At 39.8% G+C, this 24,743-nt stretch overlaps 1 protein-coding gene and 1 non-coding gene across 6 annotated transcripts in view; one reads left to right on the top strand and one right to left on the bottom strand.

The window, feature by feature from the left end:
• TXLNG (taxilin gamma) overlaps positions 1-24,508 on the top strand; it is a 55,820-nt gene extending 31,312 nt beyond the window's left edge. For 4 of the 5 annotated variants that reach the window (XM_077888134.1, XM_077888136.1, XM_077888137.1 and 1 more), the window contains 8 exons: positions 1,010-1,101; positions 6,469-6,639; positions 7,957-8,151; positions 11,289-11,408; positions 12,935-13,009; positions 17,888-17,980; positions 20,302-20,397; positions 21,376-24,508. In XM_077888134.1, the coding sequence (XP_077744260.1) occupies positions 1,010-1,101; positions 6,469-6,639; positions 7,957-8,151; positions 11,289-11,408; positions 12,935-13,009; positions 17,888-17,980; positions 20,302-20,397; positions 21,376-21,696 (1,163 nt within the window). In that variant the 3' untranslated portion in view covers positions 21,697-24,508. The remainder of the gene's footprint in view (positions 1-1,009; positions 1,102-6,468; positions 6,640-7,956; positions 8,152-11,288; positions 11,409-12,934; positions 13,010-17,887; positions 17,981-20,301; positions 20,398-21,375) is intronic. The other variant, XM_077888135.1, reaches the window with a different exon arrangement.
• On the bottom strand, positions 10,393-10,499 carry LOC144309231 (U6 spliceosomal RNA). Its single transcript, XR_013375293.1, has one exon. It is a non-coding gene; the product is annotated as a U6 spliceosomal RNA (small nuclear RNA).
• Positions 24,509-24,743: the final 235 nt, after the last annotated feature.

The following is a 24,743-nucleotide window of genomic DNA, read 5'->3' as shown; positions in this document are numbered from 1 at the left end:
GGGCCAAAGGCAGGCGCAAAACCGCTGAGCCACCCAGGGATCCCCGGTGTTCTACTTTAAAGTTTGCATTTTTTCCTCATAGCAGTCTCTCTACCATGTACCAAAGTCCTTTAATATATCTTTTTAAGGGGCACCTGGGTGGCTCAGTGGTTGAGCATCTGCCTTTGGCTCAGGTCATGATCCCGGGGTCCTGGGATCGAGTCCTGCATCAGGTTCCTTGCAAGGAGCCTGCTTCTCCCTTTGCCTGTGTCTCTGCCTCTCTCTCTCTCTCTCTCTCTCTCTCATGGATAAATCTTTAAAAATATATACATATGTATTTTTTAAATGAAATATCCTACATATAAGAGTAAACACTTTAAAAAATAAAAATGATTCCTTAAGAAGTAAAATATTTTCACTTATTTTGAAAGGCCATTTGTCCTCTATTTCAGCCACCTGCTTCTCCCTGCCAAAACGTTTTAAAAATACTGTTGCTGGCTCCTCCTGTGGGGAAAAGAATTTATGTTGACATCCTTTTATTTACACTACACTTGGTTAACACACAGAATGTGCTTACTAAATCATCAGAAGTTATTTAAATTACTTATAGAAAAGATACATGTCACAAGTGATTATGTGCATCTTAGATCGAGAATACCAACTGAAATTCCCTTTGAACTTGCTTCTATATTTGTACTCGGTTAGGAAGCTTTTAAAAATATTCTGCCCTTTGTAACTTGCCCTTTGTCTTAACTTGGACATCAATGGTTAAGCAAGGGAATTTTTAAGCCTTCAGCAAGAGTTCTTACAAATAGCTAGCGGTATTAGTGAAGAAATTTGGGGTGGGGGTGGGAAGGGAGAGGTTCCTGCTAATCCAGAATTTAAAAATAGCTTTCTTAATTTAGCTGATAAATCTCTTATGTCTAGTTAACAGGCACAAATTATTTTACTCTACATGTTAGAACATAAGTATTATGTAGAATTTACAGTTTAGATTTGATCTCATTCTTCTTATCTTGTTGATCATCAGGAAAAGAAGTTTTGTTATTGATGCAAGCCCTAAACACCCTTTCGACTCCAGAAGAGAAGCTGGCAGCTCTCTGTAAGAAATATGCTGATCTTGTGAGTATTAAATCAAGGCAGTAAGGTTCAAATGAAATAACAGCAAAATGTGTATATACTTGATAAGTATAAAAAATATGTGTATATGTGTATATACTTGATAAGCTTTAAAAAATATTTTCATATAGCTTTAGATGTAAAATTATATTGTATTCCAGAATCGAAGAGGGGAATGTCATTTCTTGGGGCTTTTTGTTGCTTGTATGACTTCATTATATAGGCTGATACATACATATAGGACATTATAATGCTACAATATGGCATCGATTTTCTAAAACTCAGTTTTAGAATGAAAAGGCTGACTTAGAAATACCCTGTTGTGATGCTTTAGATGCTAGTCAGGGTGTAGTGGTTCCTGTATTTAACTTTTCCCAAGGGAATTCTAGAGATAAAGGTTCTACCCATTGTGATTGAAATTGTGAGTTAGATGAAATAGTCTACTAAAACAATACTGTGTCTCAGGAAATATTTATTTCACATTTACTATGTGCCAGACATTTCTTTTTCCATCTTCTAAAGAAACTGACCTCATTTGTTCTGGGCCTTTGTTATTTCAAGTAGCATTAATTCTCTTTTTAAAATTATGAAAGAAGTCTCAACATGGAAACCCTGCCATCCTCTTTAGGTTGAAGAATGGGGAAATCCTAGAACCCTTTGAAGTTAGGGTTGTGGGAAACAGAATGAGTAGTAATATAAATGCTAAAAGTAATAATGCCTTTTGTGAAAAACTTGTATGAATTATTGACATTTTTTATGCATTTTCATCTGTTGATAAAGCAGTTATTCCATATCATAAATACTACTTTTTGTCATTGGGCAGCTCTAAAAATGAGTTGTTTATTTATTACTCAAAGAATTATAGTTACTCTCCCTTCGTGTGTGTATACCCCCACGTAGCTGGCATTTGGCAGCCTAGCACCTTCTATTCAGAGCAGCAGGAAACCCTGTGCGTCAGTATAAATGGCCTAGAACAGTCACAAATACAAAGATGGAAGAAAACACAATGTCGTCAGATTGCTGGTTTTAGGCAAGGAACTCTTCTACTATCTGTGAAAGACAGTCCCTACTGGTTCCATCCACATGAGATCCTGCGAGAAGTGGTAGAAAAAGAAGACAAGAACAAAAGGAAAAGAAAAGAAGAATAAAAGACAAAAAGCAGCATAGAGGGTGTTAGCTGGCTACTTGACCGGGTATTGTGGCAAGTCAGACAGCCATGAATAGATTAGAAGAAGAAAGCAAATAGTTCGCTGGGGCAGTCTTCATATTTACCCATATCATGGTCACATTCTGATTCACTGGGTCAGGGTTAGGGCCCGAGAGTCTGTATTTTAACAAGCTCCCAGTTGATAATGTTGATGCTGTTAGCCCTTAGATCACACTTTGTAGCAGGCATCTAGGCTGTTATTGGTTATGGCTTTTATTTTGTGTATGTAGAGGGTAGGTATGGTTAGTTTTAAGTACCAGTAACAATTGCTATGTTCATTTTAGAATGTGTGACACATAGATGACTTGCCTAGTAGTAACCTCTCTTTGAATTTGATGTGTGCTGAATGTATGAAGGACAGATGTGTACCATTTTCAGAAAATGTTCTAAAGTTTTATTTCTTAAAACAACATTCATTTCTTTTAAAAGGTAGAGTATATAGGTATATAGCAGTGAAACCATCAATAGTAGCCTTTTCCTAAGAATTATTTATTTAGAAAACTTCCCTTTCGCCGTCACTGTCCTCTCTCCTTTTTGTGACAGCATCATCTGACATCACTGGTCCTTTTGGCATGAATAAGTAGAAAAGTCCTATAGAGTAGGTGGTATGGCATGTTGTGCTGTAATTGGGATAATCCATTGGGGAGACCTTGTGGCCTCTACATTTACCAGATAACATGGGTTTTTGAAATCCTCACATTTCACTTGCTAAGTGTGGATACCATTAGGTTTGTAACACGATTCTTAAGGACCTGTTATAGTGCTATTCTTTCCCATTCCTGAGTCAATTTGTGTAGATTACTATAGTGTAATAATAAATCTTGATATCTGCTGGGGTATGTATATAGTCTTAATACTCTTTCTTAGAAGCATCTTAGCTATTCTTGGCTCTTTATAAAATTTTAGGTTCAACTTACTGGGAAAAATTGGGGGAAAAAAACAGTTGACAATTTAGAAGAGCATTTCATGGAATCTATTATTGGTGTATTTTTTTTTAAAGATTTATTTATTTATTTATTTATTTATTTATGATAGACATAGAGAGAGGCAGAGACACACAGGAGGAGGGAGAAGCAGGCTCCATGCCGGGAGCCCGACGTGGGACTCGATCCCGGGACTCCAGGATCGCGCCCTGGGCCAAAGGCAGGCGCTAAACCGCTGAGCCACCCAGGGATCCCTATTATTGGTGTATTTGCGGTAGAATTCCCTTCCTCATGAAGTGAATGGAATGTATAGTGTATATCCTGGGGCACCTGGCTGTCTCAGTTGGTGGAGCATGCTTGGTCTCAGGGTTGTGAGTTTGCACCCCATGTTGGATGTAGAGATTACTTAAATAAATAAATCTTTTTTTTTTAAATGTATATTCTTATGGGAAAGAAATTAGTTTCTTACATACCATACACAATGATTAATTCCAAATGAATTAAGGATTTAAATGTAAAACTTAAGCTTTAAAATTTTAGATATTTATATTTATTTAGATACATTAATATTTTTCTAAACTTGGGTTAAGGGATTTTTTAAAAGATATATTTATTTTAGAGCAAGAGCAGGGGAAGGGCAAAGGGGCGGGGGAGAGAGAACCACATGCAGACTCTCAGCCGAGTGCTAAGCTTGATGTGAGGCTCGATCTTATGACCCTGAGACCATGACCTGAGTGGATATCAAGAGTCTGACACTTAACCCACTGAGCCACCCAGGCACCCCAAGGGAAGGATTTCTTATAACACAAAAAGCAGTATCAAAGAAAGGATTGCAAAAATTGGCTATGCTGAAATTAACTTTCTATTCAGCAAAAGACACTTCAAAAGACCATAAGAAGACATATTAAAAAACTGGGAAGAACATATTCTAACAAATACAACCAACAGAATATTTAGTTTCAAGAATAAGGAATCCCTACAAATGAGTATGAAAAGAACAACTCAGTAGAAAACTGGGCAAGAGACATGTAAGAGAGATTTTATATAAGTAGAAAAACACGAAGATACAAAGATACCTAAACATAAAGGTACATAAACTTATAAAGAGATGTTCAGCTTTATTAGTGATCAGGGAAATGCAAATCTGGAGATGCGATTTTATGTCTGTTGTAGTGGCATAAATTAAGAATTCTGATTGTACTTAGTTTTGGAGAGGATGTGCATCTGTCTACATGATCTCTCTCTCTCTTTTTTTTTCTGTCTACATGATCTCTTATAAGTCACTGATGGGAGAATAAGTTTGCCAGCCACTATGGAAAACAGTTTGGCATTGTCATGTGAAACAGAACATTAATCACTGCCTAGCAGTCCCACTCTTAGGTTTGTACCCAGAGACATTCTTGTATGTGTATACCAGGAAACTCCTAGGACAGTGTTCATATCATTTTAAGTAATAAAGTCTGGAAACAACTCAAATGCCCATTGACCTGAGAATGGATCAGTAAAGCATATTGTGTGTGGTATATTTTTTATGTGAAATATCCTACAACCGGTGGGCCAAATCTAGTGAGTCCTGTTTTTGTACCGCCCACAAGGTAAGAATGGTTTTACATTTTTAAAGTATTTAGAAAAAGAAGACAACGATGCACCAGACACGTACATGGCCCACAAAGCCTAAAACACTTACTTTTTGGCCATTTACAGAAAAGGTTTGCTGTCCCCTGATCTGTGCCAACAATTTGGATGGGTTGTAGCAATATAATCTACAGCTTTGCTGTCCAAGATGGTAGCCATTCGCTTACATATGGCTATTTAAGCTCAATTTAAATTCAAGAAAAAATTCAGTTCTTCAGTTGCACTAGCCACAACAAAGTCAAAACAACTGAAACCAAAACGATTCTTTTAGGACCACACGCTAAGGAGATAAAAAGAGAAGAGCAAAGGAATTGTGAGCTTGGGATTCAGGATTGTGATTACCCTGAGTCCAGGAGGGCAGAGGGAGTTGCAGCTCTCAATGGAATTACAGATAGTGTGTACAGACTGGAAGCTTCTTGGAACTGTGCTACAGCCCACAATCATCGTTAAGATTACTTTGCAAAAGTATTAGAGAAAAAAATTATTTTTCCTGCAGGAATTTCTGTAAGGACATTTTTAAGAGCTGTAAGCATCTGGCCTGTATGTATGCTTGGTGTATTTTGATAGGCCACAAGGTGTCACTCTTGCCCTTGAAATTCACTCCGCTCCTTTCCTTCTGTGAAACGTTAGTAGGGCCGCCTTAAACTGTCATTGTTGATTTAACCTTGAAATACACTCATTTGTTCCAAACCTAAAATTGCAGCAATTCCCCTGTCTTACAAAGAAACCTGAGTGCTGCTTATAAAAAGATAGGGCGCTCATGTGTGCGCGAGCTGGGGGAGGGATGTGGGCAGAGATAGAGGAAGAGAGAGACTTGTAAGCAGACTGCACACCTAGTGTGGAGCCTGATGCGGGGCTCGATGTCACAACCTTGAGATCACAACATGAGCCAAAATCAGGAGTCAGACACTTACCCTGCTGAGGCCCCCAGGCGCCCCAGTGCTGCTTATTCTAATTTGGAGGACCATTTCAACAGAGCAGCCTGTGTGTGTTTTTCACAAATGTAAAACACGATACTGTTGATTTCTAAAGTTTTTCCAAAAAACATTTTAAAATTTTTATTTATTTTTTTAAAGATTTATTTATTTATTTATTCATGATAGACACAGAGATTGAGAGAGAGGCAGAGACACAGGAGAGGGAGAAGTGGGCTCCATGTCAGGAGCCCGACGCGGGACTCGATCCCGGGACTCCAGGACCGCGCCCCGGGGCAAAGGCAGGCACCAAACCGCTGAGCCACCCAGGGATCCCCTTTTTTAAAATTTTTAATAAGAAAATAGAATAAGAGGTGCCTGGCTGGCTCAGTCGGTAGAGCATGTGACTTGACCTCGGGGTTGTAAGTTCAAGCCTCACTTTGGGGGCAGAGTTTACTTTTAAAAATGGGTTAAGATTGGCTTCCTTTTCTCTTACCCTAAATTATTTGCTTACTTACCTATCACAACTGGAAGAGAGAGAAGGTTGACAGAGTAATATGGCACAAAATAATTTAAATAAAATATATTTGGCTTTTGAAAATGTGTTCCATAGTTCTTACTGTAGTTCCTCCAGCCATAACTCAAAGGTTTTCATTGTACTTCCTGATTGTAAAGTACTTATTAATTTTAGCTGGAGGAAAGCAGGAATGTTCAGAAGCAAATGAAGATTCTGCAGAAGAAGCAAGCCCAGATCGTGAAAGAGAAAGTTCACTTGCAGAGTGAACACAGCAAGGCTATCTTGGCAAGAAGCAAACTAGAGTCTCTTTGCAGGGAACTTCAGCGTCACAATAAGACTTTAAAGGTTAGTTGGTTCACTTTTATGTTTTTCAGGAGGGACTGACACTGACTTACCTTGTTCTATAATCACTGTGTACCTATTTGAAATAAATCTTGTCACTACATGGAGACAGATACCAACCACCTTACTACTCTTTTGCTTGGCCTGATGCTTCTTAATGAACCTCATACCTGGTCATGGGGAATCTAATTGAGATTGATGTTTAAAGCACAGCTTACTTGCCTGGAGCCCTGGCTTAGGAAGCTCAGAGTTGCCAGTTTTCTGCTGAGCACTGAGGTAATTATCATGTATGAGAAGCTGAGTTGAAACAGACTTGAAGCAGAGACTGAGTCTGTGGAGGGAAAACACCCATTGAGCTCCTTGGGGGCTGTTCATAAGCTGCATTGCCAACCCACCCTTGCCTGCCCCCCAGTACCCAGTGGCGAAGTACTTTTAGAATGACACTTAAATGATGGCTGAATATAAAGGAAGAAAGAGCAGGTATCCAAAGATTAATTGATGCCAACAGGGGGAGAAGGAAAAAGAGCCAGAGACATGGAGGCAGGCCTGTCTTCATTTACAGCTTTGGTATGATTTCGACTGAGCAGTAGCTCCCATTAAACTGCTCCAGCATAGCAGATGTCCAAGGTCCTAGAATATAGGAACACCCAGGAAATGGATGTTTACCTACTCTGGGAGCTGTTAGTTTTCTCTTTGCTTTTGAACCCTTGGATTTAAATATTCATTAAAGTAGGTGGTATTTTTTTCCTATAGAAAATCAACATTTTGATTAGACTGATAGCCATTTAAACATGTAAAATTTGTATCTTTTAACTGTTAAAACTTTTAACACTGGTATCTTTGGCAAGTGATGGAAGTAAGGTTTTCAAGACACGGATTCCTTTAGTCCCTTGCCTTGTAGGGATTTAGGTGTAACCCAGAAAGTAAGCTGCAGGAAGGGTCTCTCTCGTCAGGCAGATTTAAGATGCTTTTGTGTAACTGGTGAGGAGAGTATTTGGGAAACTACGGTGGAGAGCTGGCCGTGTGGCAAGCTCTTTCAGTAAAGTGCATTGAGTTAAATGTATTTATTTATTTTCAGGATGATGAATTTTAGATTGACAGGTGGCACTCATTTTCCAGCAGGGCAGTTTGCATCTCTGATTATCTACTTAAGAAAAGCTGCCTGCTTATTAAATGAGCATCTTCTGGTCAAAGGAAAGGAATGGTAGTTCAGAAGCAACACTTCAGGGTAGCAATAACAACCCCCATAGCAGCAGCTTCTTTTACAAGCATCTTCTCTATAGGTCTATACCATTAACAGAAATTATTTTGGATAATAAGGAAGAAAATATGCAGCAGGCACGAGAGGAGGAAGAAAGACGTAAAGAAGCCACTGCACACTTCCAAATTACTTTAAATGAAATCCAAGCCCAGCTGGAACAGCATGACCTACACAACGCCAAACTCCGTCAGGAGAATATTGAACTGGGGGAGAAGCTAAAGAAGCTCATTGAACAGTATGCCCTGAGAGAGGAGGTAAAGCCGTTTTATTGCTTTAGACAGCTTCTCATTATTAGCAAGAACTTTTCATCATTTGGTATCAGAGGAAAACTCCCGTCATGGAATATTTTAGAACTTTTATATCTGCATAGTGGACATTGGGCTTTTCTTTGGAAAAACTCAGCCACTGGGAACAGGAGTCTTGGGGGTCATCACTTAGATAGCTGAGGAGTCCATACATTTGGGTAGGTGAGGCAGTTTCTTAAAGACGTGTTAAGTACTACTAGTCTTCCACTTGATATTAGAAGATGGTGTTCTTAGCATACAAATTTTTCTCCTTATCTACACTAATAATGAATAAATATTTGGCCTCCAAATAATGCTGTAACTCAGACATCGATGATAATCTGTACAGTCTACATTACCGTTGTATTACACCTTTGTTTTAATTTTTTTTTTTTTTTTGAATGGGGGTTTTATACTATTTGGGAGGAAAAATAGAACCTATTTCCAAGCTCTCATACCCATTGAAGTAAAGTTTATTGGAACGATCCATGCCTGCCAATCTTGGTCATTGGCCTCCAATTAAGACTTTTTCAAGCTAGTTGGAAAGTTCAGAGGTAGTGTCTATTAAAAGCAAATAGGCAATAGCCTTTTTTTTTTTTTTTTAAGATTCCTCATTTTTAGAGGTCAGATGGGCAGAATTAGAGGCATCAGACTTTAAATAGTGCATTCGCTGCCTTTGAAGTTAGGGAAATATGCTTTTATGTGTGTTGTAACCCTATGTAAGTAGATTAAAATAGCTGATTAAAGAAAAAAAAAAGATTGGTACCTCTATGGGTTATTGTATCCAGTTTTGAAGGCAAACTTTAGATCATACTAACTTAGAGTCTTACATTCAGACCTTCAAAAACTTATTTTTGAGAAAGAGCGAGTGAGAGAGAACAAGAGAGAACACAAGAGTGGGGAGGGGGCAGAAGGAGAGGAAGAAGCAGACTCAACTGTGCAAGGGAGCCCGGCACGAGCTTGATCCCAGGACCCTGGAATCATGACCTGAGCCGAAGGCAGATACTTAACTGACTGAGCCACCCAGGTGCCCTAAAGATTGTTTATTATTTAAGAGAGAGAGAGAATCTCAAGCAGACTCCCTACTGAGCAAGGAGCCCAACCTGTGGCTCGATCTCATGACCCCAAGATCATAACCTGAGCCAAAAATCAAGAGTTGGAAGCTCGACTGACTGAGCCGCCCAGGCGCCCCTAAAAACTGTTACTGAAAAGATTTTCTTTTTAATCACTCTTCTCTGCCTTGTGCTTTTTTTTTTTTTTTAAATGGAGAATATAGACTTAAAAGTAGAGAATATGTCATCTGGTTTTAGCAGATGAAACCATAGTTTCAGCTTTCTTCCCATCACCCTGCCGTTGGTTATTTTGACACAACCTCATGGTGTCCTACTATTCTGTTCATATATATTTGAGGGTGTACCTCAAAAAGATAAGGATTTTTTTTTAAAGCACAACCACAATATGATTTTCACACCTAAAAAAGTTAACAGTAATTACTTAATGTTAAATATCGAATCATTGTTCAATTTTCTGAAGTCCCCCTTGCATGCCTTTTTTTTTTTAAGCTGTTTCAATCAAGGTCTAAATAAAGCCCATCTGTTTCACTAGTTGATTGATCTTGAGTCTGTAACATAAAGATTTCCTCTTCATTCTTTTTTTTTTCTTACAGAATGTTTATTGAAGGAACTTTTTTATCTTAGAGAATAAATTTTTGTATTAGATTATAAAGCCCTCCATTTTCCCAAAATTATTCTTTTGGTTTTGTTTCATATGACAGTCTGGGGCAGCCTGGGTGGCTCAGCGGTTTAGCGCCGCCTTCGGCCCAGGGCGTGATCCCGGAGACCCCAGATCGAGTCCCACATCGGGCTCCCTGCATGGAGCCTGCTTCTCCCTCTGCCTGTGTCTCTGCCTCTCTCTCTCCTCTCTGTGTTTCTCATGAATAAATAATTTTTTTTTTAAAGTGACAATCTGCCACATCATAGATGTAGAAAACTTGAAAATTATGTATGTTTAAATCACATTGCATGTGAGTCTTTTTTATTTTTATTTTTATTTATTTTTTTATTTTTTTTAATAAATTGTTTTTTATTTAAATTCAACATATATATAGAATATATATATAATGTGTACATATAGTACACATTAGTTTCAGATGTAGTATTCAATAGTTTATCAGTTGCGTATAACACCCAGTGCTCCTCACATCACATGGTCAAAAATATGGAACACTTCACAAATGTGCATGTCATCCTTGTGCAGGGGCCATGCTCTGCTTCTCTGTATTGTTCCAATTTTAGTATATGTGCTGTCGAAGTGAGCACAAATCTTACTTATTTTGGATGTTATCAAATGTTCTTTGGTCAGGAAGAGTTACTCTTTCTACATGTGAGAAGGGATGTTCTCATGACTTTATTGCACATAAATAACCACTGAACAATTTCATTTGGAAATTATAATGACGTTTTACCAAATCTCTAACACGTGCTGAGCACTGGGTACCTTACCCAGCATAACCACTGCACTGGCTTAGACCACTCTGCATTAGAGCATGATTCCCCCTCACTCGGAGGGGGGCGCTGAAACTCAGCAAGGGGAATGGCTTCCCCAGGCCACACACTAGCCAGGATTTGACCTGGGGCCACTCCAACTGTCATGTGACAGCATGCTGCCTCCAACTGAGAAATTTGGGGAAATTTAAAGGGAAGAGAAAGATCCAGGAATTACTGCGTCTAGTCTGTGAGTTGAACAGTTTGATCTCCTCATCCATCTTTTTCTTGATACACTTTGAGCCTCATTTTCCATTGTAGGGCAGAAATAGGAAGTACAAGTATATGGCTGATGAGGCTCCTTGACAGCCCACCTCCAAAAGGGAGAAGGGGGTACAGGATAGTAGCAAGAAGGCTCCCTTACTGCAAATGTAGTGTAGGAGGGCTTGCAAGGTGAAGGAAAGCACACGCTTCCGCAAGCACGGGGACCCAGTGTCCTTGGCTGTGGTGGTATAAGCAGGAAAAGCAGTGTGATAATAAGCAAAGTTTTGTAACTTGTGCTGTTTGCTCATCATTGTGTTCCTTTTTCATTAAGTGATGGAAGAAATTTTACTTCTCCCATAGCATATTGATAAAGTATTCAAACATAAGGAATTACAACAACAGCTTGTGGATGCCAAGCTTCAGCAGACGACACAGCTAATAAAAGAAGCTGATGAAAAACATCAAAGAGAGAGAGAGTTTGTAAGTTCTCTTTCTTAAAAAAAGAATTTTTTTTGTCAAAATTATAATCAAAGCCATTTTAAAACATTTAAACTTCTATTATTTAAACTTAATATAGTACCTGGGTCATGCTAACTGGTTTTTTGTTCTAGACTGAGAAGGGCATGTGTGTGTTAGAAAGTATTTTTTTGTTGTTGTTTTGTTTTGTTTTTATACAGAAGATACACTGGAGAGATTAGACCAAGTTAGTGGAAAGATCTGCACTCATTTGACTTTTTTGTGGTTATTTCACTTCTTTTGTGTAATGGTCACCATGTTCAAGAACTATACCAATATTGAGCACATCACATTTGGCAGTTCAATTTAATATCAAGCTTACCAAACACTGGTCTCCTGTATACTGTTCTATTTTGTTCCAAACAAATAACTTGAAACTAGGGAAACTATTTGTCTACTTACTCTGGTATAATTTTCTGATAAAATTTTAACAGAATTCTCTATGCCTAATCACTCAGCATCGTTCCCAGAGTGTATGTTCAGACTATATTGCCTGTCAGTAATTGTGAATACAGTGGAATCTCATTGGGTATGTATATTTAACATCTGCAAATTCAGCTTTATGTACTTAACCAAAAAAAAGAAAAGTGAGAAGTGATTATGGCAATGAGGACTATTCATCCAGCTTTCACTCAAGTAGTGTAGGCTTTGAGGAGAGCCTGGTATGAAGACTCTGTGAGTGGCCCTCATGCTGTGAACTTACCATGTTGAGTGTGAGTCTAGGCTTAAAAGAGACCTATTTTTCATACAGCACAATCCTTCTGCGAGAACTAAGTATCCTGTGCGTAATTGAAGAAACAGTTGTTCTTTCCAAAGTGGGAGTATAAGTTTCATACAGTCACACACATGTACATAGATTGCATGTATATACTTTGTAGTTGGTATAATGACTTTTTAGGGCTTATTTGGACTATGTGTGACATTTTACTTCAGAGACTGAATTTCAGCAGTTGCTTATTACTATGCAATTTCACTATATAATTTTCTTAAAAACCCAGTGTATAAAAGCTTTCATCCACTTCTCCCTTTCTATTTAAGAAGTGATCAGAAGCTGGTCTCTGATTTCATTGCCTTGCTCTGTATCCTTTCACTCTGCCTCATCTTGACTTTCAAGGAGTAGAGTGGCTTTCTAGTCACCTAGATGATGTCAAGATTCCTAGTCACGTTTTCTGCTAATACCAGACTTCTAATTATTTTCACCTGAAACATAACAATTTAGTCTCGAGTTTTGTAAACCTATTCTTAGGTTTCCAGGGTACTCTTTCTAAGCAGTAAAAGATTATTCCAACATTTCTGAGTGTTAACAAGTGGAACAGATTGAAGATAATAGGTAATGAACAATTGATATAACTGAAAGTTTTATCTATAGACTTGTAGTTCTTGCTAAAATAATGAGTGGAAGGATTAAGCCTAAGTCTCTCTCTGGTCATTTGACATAGTCATATTTGTAATTACTATTAGTATTTTGCCAGAATGTTTCTGTTTTCTAGTTATTAAAAGAAGCAACAGAATCGAGGCACAAATATGAACAAATGAAACAGCAAGAAGTACAACTAAAACAGCAGGTAACTTGACAGCAGGGGATAGTAGCATTTGTTATTAAAAAAACAACAGCAACTATGGCTCATTTGATATATACCTTGAATCTTCTCTAAGATGCTTGTGCTTGTTCCCAGCCAGAACTGAGAGTGGATCATGTGTCCCTCTTGGAATTTCCCTCTTAGTTTAGGGTGACCAGCTTATTCTGATTTGCCCAGGACTTTCCTGGTTTTAGCACTGAGTCCCGTGCCCCAGGAAACACTTAGGTCTCAGGCAGACTGGGACGGTTGGTGATGCTGTCTGCAGTGTCCCCTTTCCAATATCCCAGGTATTTCCTCCCTTTCTCAGTCTCTTTCCACGTGTGTCTGTTAATTTCCAACTAAAAAAAAACAAATATTAAGATTATAGCTCTTTTGTATTAAGTTGAATTATATGAAATTGCTGATACTCCTTTGACCTACTAAAATGGCAGTTTCATACAGTTGAACTTAAAATCTTCAGAATTTTGTGCTGTGAGCACATAACCTACTTTAAAGACTGCCTATTAACTGCCATACAGTTCTAGTCTCAGAGCTGTGGAGATGGTGATTTTAATGGCGGCTCTCCCTACTTTTTCTTTTCTAAGTATATGATACATTATTGTTAAGTATAGTCACTGTGCTGTACATTAGATTCTCCAAACTTACTCTTTTTATAACTGAAAACTTGTACCCTGTGACCATCATCTTCAGATTTCCCCCTCTCATCAGCCCCTGACAACTACCATTCCACTTGCTGTTTCTAGGGGTTTGGCTTATTTTTAGATTCCATATATAAGTGAGATCATACAGTGTCTGTTCTCTGGCTTATTTCACTTAGCATAATCCCTTAAAGGTCCATCCTGTTACAAATGACAAGATTTCTTTTTTTTTTTTTTTTAATGGCTATATAATACTCCATTGTGTGTGTGTGTGTGTGTGTATATATATATATCACAGTTTCTTTATCCATTCATCTGTTAGTAAGCACTTAGGTAGTTTCCATATCTTGGCTGTTTTGGATATTGCTGGCAATGAACACAGAAGTGTTCATATATATCTCTTTCAGATAGTGATTCTATCTCCTTCAGCTATATAGCCAGAAGTAGGATTCCTAGATTACACAGTAGTTCTATTTTTATTTATTCATTTATTTGTTTTAAAGATTTTATTCATTCATGAGAGAGACACAGAGAGACACAGGCAGAGGGAGAAGCAGGCTCCACACAGGGAGCCCGACGCAGGACTCGATCCCAGGTCTCCAGGACCACACCCTGGGCTGAAGGTGGCGCTAAACCGCTGAGCCACCCGGGCTGCCCCAGTAGTTCTATTTTTAATTTTGAGAAACCTCCATATTGGTTTTCATAGTAGCTGTGCCAACTTACCTTCCCACCAACAGTGCGTAAGAGTTCCCTTTTCTCCACACCCTTGTCAGTATTTGTCATCTCTTGTCTGTTTTATAATAGCCATCCTAACAGGTGTGAGACGACATCTCATTGTGGTTTTGATTTGCATTTCCCTGATGAGTAGTGGTATTGAGCACCTTTTCATGTTCCTGTGGGCCATTTGTAGGTCTTTGGAAAAATGTTAATTCAAGTCTTCTGTCCATTTTTTAATTGGATTATATTTGTTTTTTTGCTATTGAATTGCATGAATTCCTCATCTGTTTTGTATATTAATCCCTTATCAGATGTGTGGTTTGCAGTTATTTTTACCTATTCCATGGGTTGCCTTTTCATTTTCTTGATTCTTTTGCTCTGCAGAAGCTTTTTAGTTCACTGTAGTCCCACTTGTTGAGTTCTGCTTGTGTTGCTGGTGTTTTTGGTATCATAGCCAAAATTTCTGAGACCATTTTCAAGTTTTTTACTTATGTTTTTTTTCTTCCAGGAGTTTTATGGTTTCAGGTCTTATGTTTAAGTCTTTAATCTTTGCGAATAGTATTAAGACAGGCATCCAGTCTTCCAATGCCATTTATTGAAGAGACTATCCTTTCATTATTGAGTATTCCTGGCTCCCTTCAAATATTGGTTGACCCTGTTGTATGGGTTTATTTCTGGGCTCTCAACTCTGTTCCTTTGGTCTGTGTCTGATTTTATGCTGGTAGCATACTGTTTTGATTGCTTTAGCTTTGTGGTATAGTTTGAAGTCAGGGAACATGGTGCCTCCATCCAGATTTGTCCTTTCTCAAGATTGCTTTGGCTATCCCAGCTCTTTGTGGTTCCATTCAAATTTTAGGATTTTTTTTTCTATTTCTGTAAAAGTACCATTGGGGTTTTGATAAGGATTAAATATAGATGGCTTTGGGTAGTGTGGACATTTTAATAATATTAACTTCTGATCCATGAACACAAGATATCTTCCACTTTGTATTCAAATTTTTTCATCAGTGTCTTAGTTTTCAGTGAGTAGATTGATTTATATCCTTGGTTAAATTTATTTCTAAGTATTTTATTCTGATGCTATTGTAAATAGGGTTTTTAAAATTTCTTTTTCAGATATTTTGTTAGTGTATAGAAATGAGACTGATTTCTGTATGCTGGTTTCACATTTTGAAACTTTAATAAATTTTTTTGGTGGAGTCTTCAAGATTTTCTATATATAAGATCATGTCACCAGCAGACATTACAGTTTTATTTTTTTCCTTTCTGATCTGGATGCCTTTTATTTTTCTTGCTTAATTGCTCTGGCTAGGAATTCTGTGTTAAATTGAAGTGGTGAGGGTGGGAATCCTTGCCTTGTTCTGATCATAGAAGGAAAGCTTTAAACCTTTCACTGTTGAGTACGATGTTAGCAGTGGGTCTATCATGTATGGCCTTTATTACATTGAAGTATGCTCCTATACCCAGTTTGTTGAGTATTTATATCGTGAATGGATGTTGTATTTTGTCAAATGCATTTTCTGTACTTTATTGAGATAATCTCATGATTTTTCTCCTTCATTAATGTAGAATGTCACATTTATTGCTTTGTGTATGTTGAATGATCCTTGCATCATCACAGGGATGATGTTAATGTGCAATTGAAATTGGTTTGCTAGTATTTTGGTTTTTTGCAACTATATTCATCAGGGATGTTGGCCTATAGTTTTCTTCTGGCATCCTTATCAGGCTTTGATACCAGAGTGAAGGCTAACCTTACATAGAATGAGTTGAGGAGGTCCTTTCTCTTCAGTTTTTCGGAAGACTTTAAGAAGAATTGGCATTCGTTCTTTATGTGTTTGGCCGAATTCACCCGTGAGACCATCTGGACCGAGGCTTTTCTTTGTTGCTTCCTTGCTTTTCAACCCAAACTCCTTTTGAGTTTGTCTAATGCAGTCTTTCTCGGTGTTTGTCTTATGTGGAGTAAGGGTAGCAGAGGCTGCCTCCCCACTCAAAGAAAAAGTACAGGAAAGACTTCCTGTGTCTTTATGGACAAGTAAAGTGTTTACCTATAGATAGTTCACCCTTTTCCAAGTAACTAGATACGTTCTGTTGAAAAAATATTATTCATTTTAAGTTTATTATGTAATTAATGTATACTTAATGTACGGTCTCTAAAATGCAGATACATGGAGACTGGTCCGAATCTTTAGGAGTACCTCTTCTCAATGCTAGTTTGTCTTTGGGCATGTTTTACGATGTGGTGATGCTCTTTTCCTGTAGCTAACCTAACCTAGAGTGAAAATTCAAGAAGTCTTTAGAACTTTCCACTGTATCTTAGGATTGTGCTAGATTGATTCTAGGGAATTTGAACCCCTTATTAGCTCTATAAACTCAGTTGTCCATATAAATGGAGAAGAGTATTAATGTGGGAAAGGCATATAAAGTCTATTTGTATAAGCTTTGGAAGATAGACTTTAATGTGGGAGTCATTGCTAAGTCCAGTGCAAAGCACCAGAGGATCCTTCTATGAAGCTCCCAGGCAGCTGATTCTGTTGGACTGTTACCGTTGCAACTTCTGTTGTCTGTGATCTCTGTTACCCTGAGTTGTGTTAATCTGATTAGTTTATTTCCTTTGCTGTCACATCTTTCTTTTCCTAGTCCCTAAATGTGGCTCTCGTCAAAAGTTGGTCTCATTCTATGCTCTTACCATGTCCGTTTCCAGCATTTGTTGAGGACGGAGTCAAATTGGTGTTGGTTGACCCAGTGTTCTGTAAGGCAGGCATGTAAATCCAGGTGTGATGGTAGTTCCCACTTACTAACTACCCACTGTGGGCCAGCCTTGAGCTCTCAGATGGGGCAGTCTACCTGGATATTCCATCTTCAAGAAAAAAAGCTATGAACATGCATTTAAAGCTTTTAATATTCTACAACACACCAGGGTTATTATTAAGGTTATTATAAGCAGGATAATTTCCAATATTTGAACTTTAGAGCCATGGTCCCCAAGACCCAAACCAATCAAAAGGACCTCATCCCACTGAATTCTTTCTCCCCCGCTACCAAGCCAGTGCTTTGTCTTCTGTTTCTTTTGTTAAGGAAAGAGCTATCCTTGGTATCAAGCTAAGAACTGTACAGGTGGTATTCTAAAAGAAAGTTCTTTTTCCACGGACAATTTTTCAAATATAAGGAGAGAGGGTAGTTCATGAAGGATTAGTTATATGAAATTTGTAGTTATACCAACTACATCCTTTAGTTTTTATTATAATTGGTGGATTGGAGATAGTAAATATTTGTACATTTTTAGTATTTACATCTGAAGATGTTTAAGTTGCAGTGAATTTCAGTGGGTTATAGAACTTCAGCTGTCTCTGTCTAGTAGCCAGGGGCTGGGTGCGTGTTTATTTCTGTCACTTGTAATAAGTAACTAATGTGTAACCAACCATATTATGTCCTTTTAGAAAGTCTTTTGGAATGTTTAAATTGTTTACCTAGAACTCAGAATATTTCATACTTTTTTCTTCTGTAGCTTTCTCTTTATATGGATAAGTTTGAAGAATTCCAGACTACGATGGCAAAAAGCAACGAACTGTTTACAACCTTCCGGCAGGAAATGGAAAAGGTATTTTTGCATATTTTTAGTAGAATATTACCTAAAAGGGAATTTATAGAAGAAGCTGTTTTAAGCATGATCACTACCTGGATGAGTTGACGTTGTTACAAGTAGTCTTCATTTCCTCTTTTCTGATCCTCCAGTGGCATCCCATTTCGTCATTTTCCCCTTTGGTGTGCCCCATGTAGCTAGTAATCTCTATGCTCTTAAACACTATCTTTAATAAAGTGAATTCCTCTATTAAATAGTTTGTTGTTACACACAAAGTGGTTTCTTTTTTGTTGTGTTTTTTGTTGTATTCACTCAAGTGACACCCCACCCCTCTTTCACAGAGCTCTGTGATTTTGGAGATTAAAGACATCCAAGCCCAGAACAGTAATTGTATATATATGTAATTGAATATGTGTACTTATATTTTACATATCTGTAATGAACCAAAATATGTCTGTGCTTCCTTTTTTTTTAAGATTTTATTTATTTTTTTTAAAGATTTTATTTATTCATGATAGACACAGAGGGGGGTAGGGGCAGAGACACAGGCAGAGGGAGAAGCAGGCTCCATGCAGGGAGCCCGGTGTGAGACTTGATCCTGGGACCCCAGGATCACGCACTGGGCCAAAGGCAGGTGCTAAACCGCTGAGCCACCCAGGGGTCCCCTAAGATTTTATTTTTAAGTAATCTCCACACCCAACGTGGGGTTCAGACTCACAACCCCAAGATCAAGAGTCACATACTCTGCACCTGTGCCAGCCAGGTGTCCTGGTGTTTATACATTTTTAGCTTTTTTCTTTTAGCTGTACTCCCACTGAATTTTTTCTCCTTCAACCACACACATTCATTCTTTGGCTTCTGCTTAATTTTCCTGCCTACATTAAGGAAAGCGATATCCTTGATACCAAGCGGAGAACCAGAATATTTCCATACATATCCATCTGTCTGTCCATTCATCCATTCATCCTTATTTTATGTGGCACGTTCCCCTTCAATGGAGCTTTATAAAATGGTGGTGGGTCGGGGAGAAGTACAGCCTGGCACTTTGAAAGCATTCAGTAGATGACTAGATCTTCTATAGTGGCTGGGAGTGTGTGCTCTGGGTAATGTCCCAATTACATCATATAATGCGTGACTGTGGGCAAGTGTTTAACCTTTCTGGGTCTTCCTCATTAAAAATGACAAAAATACCTACCCTCCATAAAGAGGAGTATTTCAGACGGCGCTTTGGCCATGTTTAAGTGCTCAAATTACCACCTTCAGGTATTTTTAGACTCAGTAGTCTGGAGAATTTGGTGAGGTGCGTCTTCGTTCTGCCCGAAGAGTCCTTCGAGGGCCACTCTTCTACACAGCAAGTGCCATAGCCGGCCAGTGCTCACCATGGGGGCCGGACGGAGCTGGAGTCATGCGCTCCGCTCGCTATCCTCTCTGCTCGTGGCTTAGCACCAAACCCAGGTCTTCATGAGTTCTTCCCATGGCCTTTGTCCCACCCTGCCTTGTGTTACAGTTTTGTGGGTAATGACCCACTCAGCACAGGGTTGTATCCTGGTGTCCCTTATAACAGCACCTGGCTCAGTGCCCCACCTGGAATCAGAGCTGGGGCACAGTCAACAGTGCATGAAGGAATCTTGAAAATGGGGCTCAGTGACAGGCACAGAGAAGTCTCACTGTGATTTCTGAAAACTGGGTTCTTGAAGTCTAGGTTTAAGAATGTTCCCCTTATTGGGGGCATGTTTTATCTTAGCCGAACCTGAAGTCAGCCTCGTGAGTGCTGAGAATGCCCAAAGCTGATGATACACTACGGTCTCTTTCTTGCTCACTGGAGTGTTACCGAAGTGACACTGCCTATAGTTCTGAAACTGATGTGGTCTTGGAGGTTTGTGGGAGATCACCAATTCTGAGTCTTTGGGGGAGCTGGAAACCCCGATCCTTCCAAGAACCAGATGAATTCGTTTAATGACTAGGAAACTGACACGGACAGGTTTTTGGTACAGCCTGGGGAAGGAGGTCCCTTGTTAACCACAGCTGGGAGGAAAGACGCACTCCAGCCTAAGCTAGAGTTCAGTGTGGTGTCTGACCCCTTCCTCCATGTGCTCCTGCCTCTGAAATTGAGATCAGACTCGTTTTTCTCATAATTTGAAACCCCTACCTTGGTTCCTGCTGCTGCCACCGTAGGAGCTTCTGAGATCAGCTCTAGCACCGATGGACAGGCACAGCTGTCAGCTGGACGAGGCGGGTGCCACAATGGGGGTGGGGTAGAGCAAGCTTTTGTGGTGGGACGGGGGTAGAGCTAAGAAATGGAACTTCGAATTTACATTTGCAATTGTGTTGATTGACAGATGACAAAGAAAATTAAAAAACTGGAAAAAGAAACAATAATCTGGCGTACCAAATGGGAAAACAATAACAAAGCACTTCTGCAAATGGCTGAAGAGGTGAGGAGGTTTCCCATGGTTAAGGTGTGTGTGTTGTCATGGGGACTCGTGAAGCTCAAGCACCTAACAGGGCAGGGGGCATGTGGTGTCCCCACCGCCGTAGTTGAGGGCTCTGGCCAGAGCCGGGGCTGGGAGGATGGCTCTCTAGAACCTGCAGCTGTCTTTGAGGCTTGCAGGTGGGGGGCCTGAGTGAGGTACTAGGTTCCCGCCGCGCAGCTGAGGAGTGCGGCCTTCTGTCGCAGATAGCCACAGCACAGAGATTTTGCTTTCCTCTACAGCAGTGGCTTCTCAGGCTGGGGCTTGCATCACGCTTGAGCTTGGAAAGACCCAGATGGCTCGGTTTCACCCACTGTGACTGGTTCTGGGGTGGGGCTGCAGAATCTGCCTTTCTCACAAGCGTGCGGCGGCGGCGGCTGCAGGGCCCACCTCCAGAAGCCTGAGCGCACTGCCCAGTGCCGGATGCGGACAGACAACTCCTCGGTGCCTTTCCTTTTGCCTTGACTGAGTCTTCAAAAGAAGCAGCAAAATGTTTTTTTTTTAACCCGCTGAAATGTATCGTTTACAAACACAAAATCTCATCTTGAATCTTATCTAAAAATTGGTAGAACAAGAGAAATCTATGTAGAAAAGAATCCTTTCCTCTTTAATCAGGCCCTTACTTTTTTCATCTTTAGCTTTGTGAGGACTATCTTGAATTTCTTTTATAGTTGACCAATACCGAATGTTTCTAAAAGTGGGTTTTGGTCATTTTGTTACCCTAGGACAGTATTAGCCGTTAAATATCACCTGGTACAGGTAGATCAGATCGGTATGCAGCGAAGCTAGCCACATGGTTAGGTGGTGTGTGCGGAAAGGCGGTGCGCTTGGGGGGACTAAAACACTTTTAAACGTGGCTCAGTTTGGTTCATTTTTTTTTTTGTATCCTGTAACCTGATTGGTATTCAGTGAGGTTACATAAATCCGCTTTTTTCCTTACAGAAAACTGTCCGTGATAAAGAGTACAAGGCCTTTCAAATAAAACTGGACCGGTTAGAGAAGCTGTGCAGGGCTCTTCAGACCGAGAGGAACGAGCTCAACGAGAAGGTGGAGGTCTTGAAGGAGCAGGTCTCCGGGAGAGCTGCGGGCGAAGACCCGGCGCTGCCTGGGACACAGCCCTGCACTGGCCTGGCGGCCCCCAGGGAGCTGAACACTGCTTCCAGAAGCGCCCTTGGAGGCCCCCTGGAGGCTGCACCCAAGGCCGCGAAGGAGAAAACGGCCATGTCTGCGGGCGCGGGGCCAGGTATCGAGTCCGTTGACTGAAAGGAAGTATGATCACTGTATCGAGAGCTCTATTTTGTGTATAACTTTCTGTTAGTAGTAACTATTGGTTTTGTGGTGAAAATTTTCTTACTTTTTCTACCATATCTGTATTTTCTTAGAACTACTGGACTTATGTGGTACAGGAGGCTGCTTAGCAGTTTTGAATAGTTTTCCTCTATACATTTTCCTCAGCCGTGTTGCACATCTGCCTCATTTCCCTTCATTGGAATGCATGTGACCATCGCCTTGTCCTAGTTTCCCTGTTCCCTGCACAGAACTATTCAGATTTCACTGGAGACAGGGCCGATCATCACAAGGGAACTTTGTTCTGATAATGGTTCCTTGATGTGAAAACAATATTGATTCAAACATGGCCCCCCCCAATTAATAATACTAAAAAAAAAAATCTGATTAGTTTTGTCTCCTAGCCCATTTAAATGCTAAGTAAAAATAAAGTTGGGTTGGGTCAGAAATAAGTATAGCATCCTTGATCCAAATTAGCTTTTTGGTAATACTTCTATCACTTGACAAATTGACATGGCTGCAAGCCTCAAATACTCAAAGTTTTGGCAGATTAAGTACATAAAGCTGTCACTTTTAAAGTCGCATATACAGGCAATTCATTGGACAAACAAAACAAGGTAATGTTATATGACTACTACTGCTTTGGATTCAGGTTAGAACCAGAACCCGTTTGAACTTGGACCCCAGATGGTCACCCTGGAGTATGGTGGTATGTTGGCTTTCACGTTGGGATTTGGGTAGGCGTCCTCCCCTTCTACAGAAGGCAGCGTCAGGAGTGGTCATTTGAAGACAAGGAGGGTGAGGTTGGTGTATTGCTCTCATTAAGCAGAAGTCCCTCTGCTACCTTGATGCCTTCTGGCTACTTGAAATTTGGTGATCAACTATTTTTGCAAATCCCGATAGCAAAGCTCTCCAGGTTTTTTAACTTTTTTTTTTTTTTAACTTATTTATTCATGAGAGAGAGACAGGCAGAGGGAGAAGCAGGCTCCAGGCAGGGAGCCCGACGCGGGACTCGATCCCGGGTCTCCAGGATCACGCCCTGGGCCGGAGGCGGTGCTAAACCGCTGAGCCACCCGGGCTGCCCTCTCCAGGTTTTTTTAAAAGGGAATTTTAATTGTGGATCATGTTAACCACAACGGGTTTTATTTCCAAAACAAAGACTGGAACCCACACTATTAACTGTGGGAAGACTTGGCAGAGTCTTAAGTAGTCTGGATCTATTACTTATGCTTTTGGTCTGGTTCTCACCCCTTTTCTTAGTTACGGTCCTTTTAAGAAAAAAGCCAGTATTATCAAGGTCTCTCTACTTGGACTGGGGGAACTTTCCATATGAAGCATGTCACTTCTGAATTAGTTCCTTAACTTTCCTGTGTTCTTATGATGTTGAATATGGCTGAGTTACGCAAATGATAAGTCAGGTTACACCATGCAAGTTTGGACTTTTGCATTGAAATACTTTACCACAATTGATACTAGCACATTTCATGGAGCAAAACTATCAAACTGAGACTGCAATTGCTCACTGGGCCGAATTGAGTCCGTTCTGTCCAGTTAACAAGGGTTTGCTCTTTAAAGCGGTCTTGTAAAGTCCTGTTGTATTCATGGTCTAAAGTGGGTTGAAAGAATTGAAAGTTGTCTGATAAGCTTCCGCCATTGGTCATAGGAATCAAGGGGCCAGACGGTAGAGGAAAAGAAAACCACAGAGCAGGTTCTCTCATTACTGTCAAAATGAGTCGGAAGCAAAAACAATCCCCTCCTCCAACGGCCTCGTATAAATATTCCTTTCTGCTACTAGATGATATGTTGGACTCATTTCCCCTAGAGGAAACGAAGGTATATATCAGAAATATAATCAACTTTTAAATTAGTACTAATCATGTTTCACAAGAACTCTGCTGGATGTACAGCTCTTACTGTTAAAGCCATTCGTGTAGCCCACCACGTTTCTTTGTGGTGCTTGTCCTGTGTGGAAGATGTAAATCTTGGACCTGTTGCATATTTTCAAGGGCTTTCTAAGCAATGTGATTAACAGTCCTTGGCCTGCTGCTTTTGGCTTACTATGTATTTTGTAGCTAGATGCGATCATGGTATTTAAAGGAGCTCGATTCTCTTTGGGATGCATGAGGTGTCCCTTCAGAATCTTTCCTCCCATTACCCTGTGAATAAAAACAAATGGGCCCTTCTGCGGACACCCCCCTGAAGCAATCACCTCACCAGCCCAGTGTTGTGGCTTTGTAGCACGCCCTGTATCCACCGTATTCTAGAACACTGTAATGCTGTTAGGCTGGTCCAGAAAAGGTTTAAATGTCCCATTCACTTCGACTGCATTTGTTGCACCATCATGGAATCTTGCTGTGTATTATTTATAGTGGCGGTAGACTCCAAGGAGTAGAGAACACTTGGGTCTTGGATCATGGACCATTTCATCCTCAGACTTGTTAGGAGTACATTTCTTGGTCTTGAGACCAGCGTTTTTTAGTTATGTATGCAACTGCCTTTATTACACCTGGTTATCACAATTCAATTCTCAGGTGTTGCAGAAAAATCTACCTCTTTCAGACTGTAGATGGAAATAACTGTGAAAAACAAATGATGCAGAGATCTTCTAGTTTGTGCTAAACACACGGCTTTATTTTTACAGCCCACGTCTTTCATGAGGATACGAATTGTTCAGAGGCAGTCTTGTTTTGCTTTTCAAAGACATTTTGTAGAGATTTTTCACTAATGTGAATCTGATTTTATCTACTCGATTCTGTATAGATTAAGTAAATATGTATGATAAATTTAACCGCTTCTGTGTATTTTGTTGCCCGTGTGACCATAACTGTGTATAACAACTGCAAGGACAGCTGCAGGTGGCTGGTTTCTCGGGCCTTAGAGAAAGGATGGAGCACCCCCTTACCCTGGGACTGGGTAGCAGAAGACTCATTTGGTGTGTCTAGACTCCTGTGCATACCTTTTTTCTGCCTTTAGAAAAAAGAAAAATTCTATAGTTTACCTGCTGTCAAACTTAGAAGACTATA

This window comes from Canis aureus, chromosome X, assembly GCF_053574225.1.
Source record: "Canis aureus isolate CA01 chromosome X, VMU_Caureus_v.1.0, whole genome shotgun sequence".
Lineage (NCBI taxonomy): Eukaryota > Metazoa > Chordata > Mammalia > Carnivora > Canidae > Canis > Canis aureus.
The sequence above is the reverse complement of the archived record's forward strand: the minus strand, read 5'-3'. Positions and strand labels throughout refer to the sequence as shown.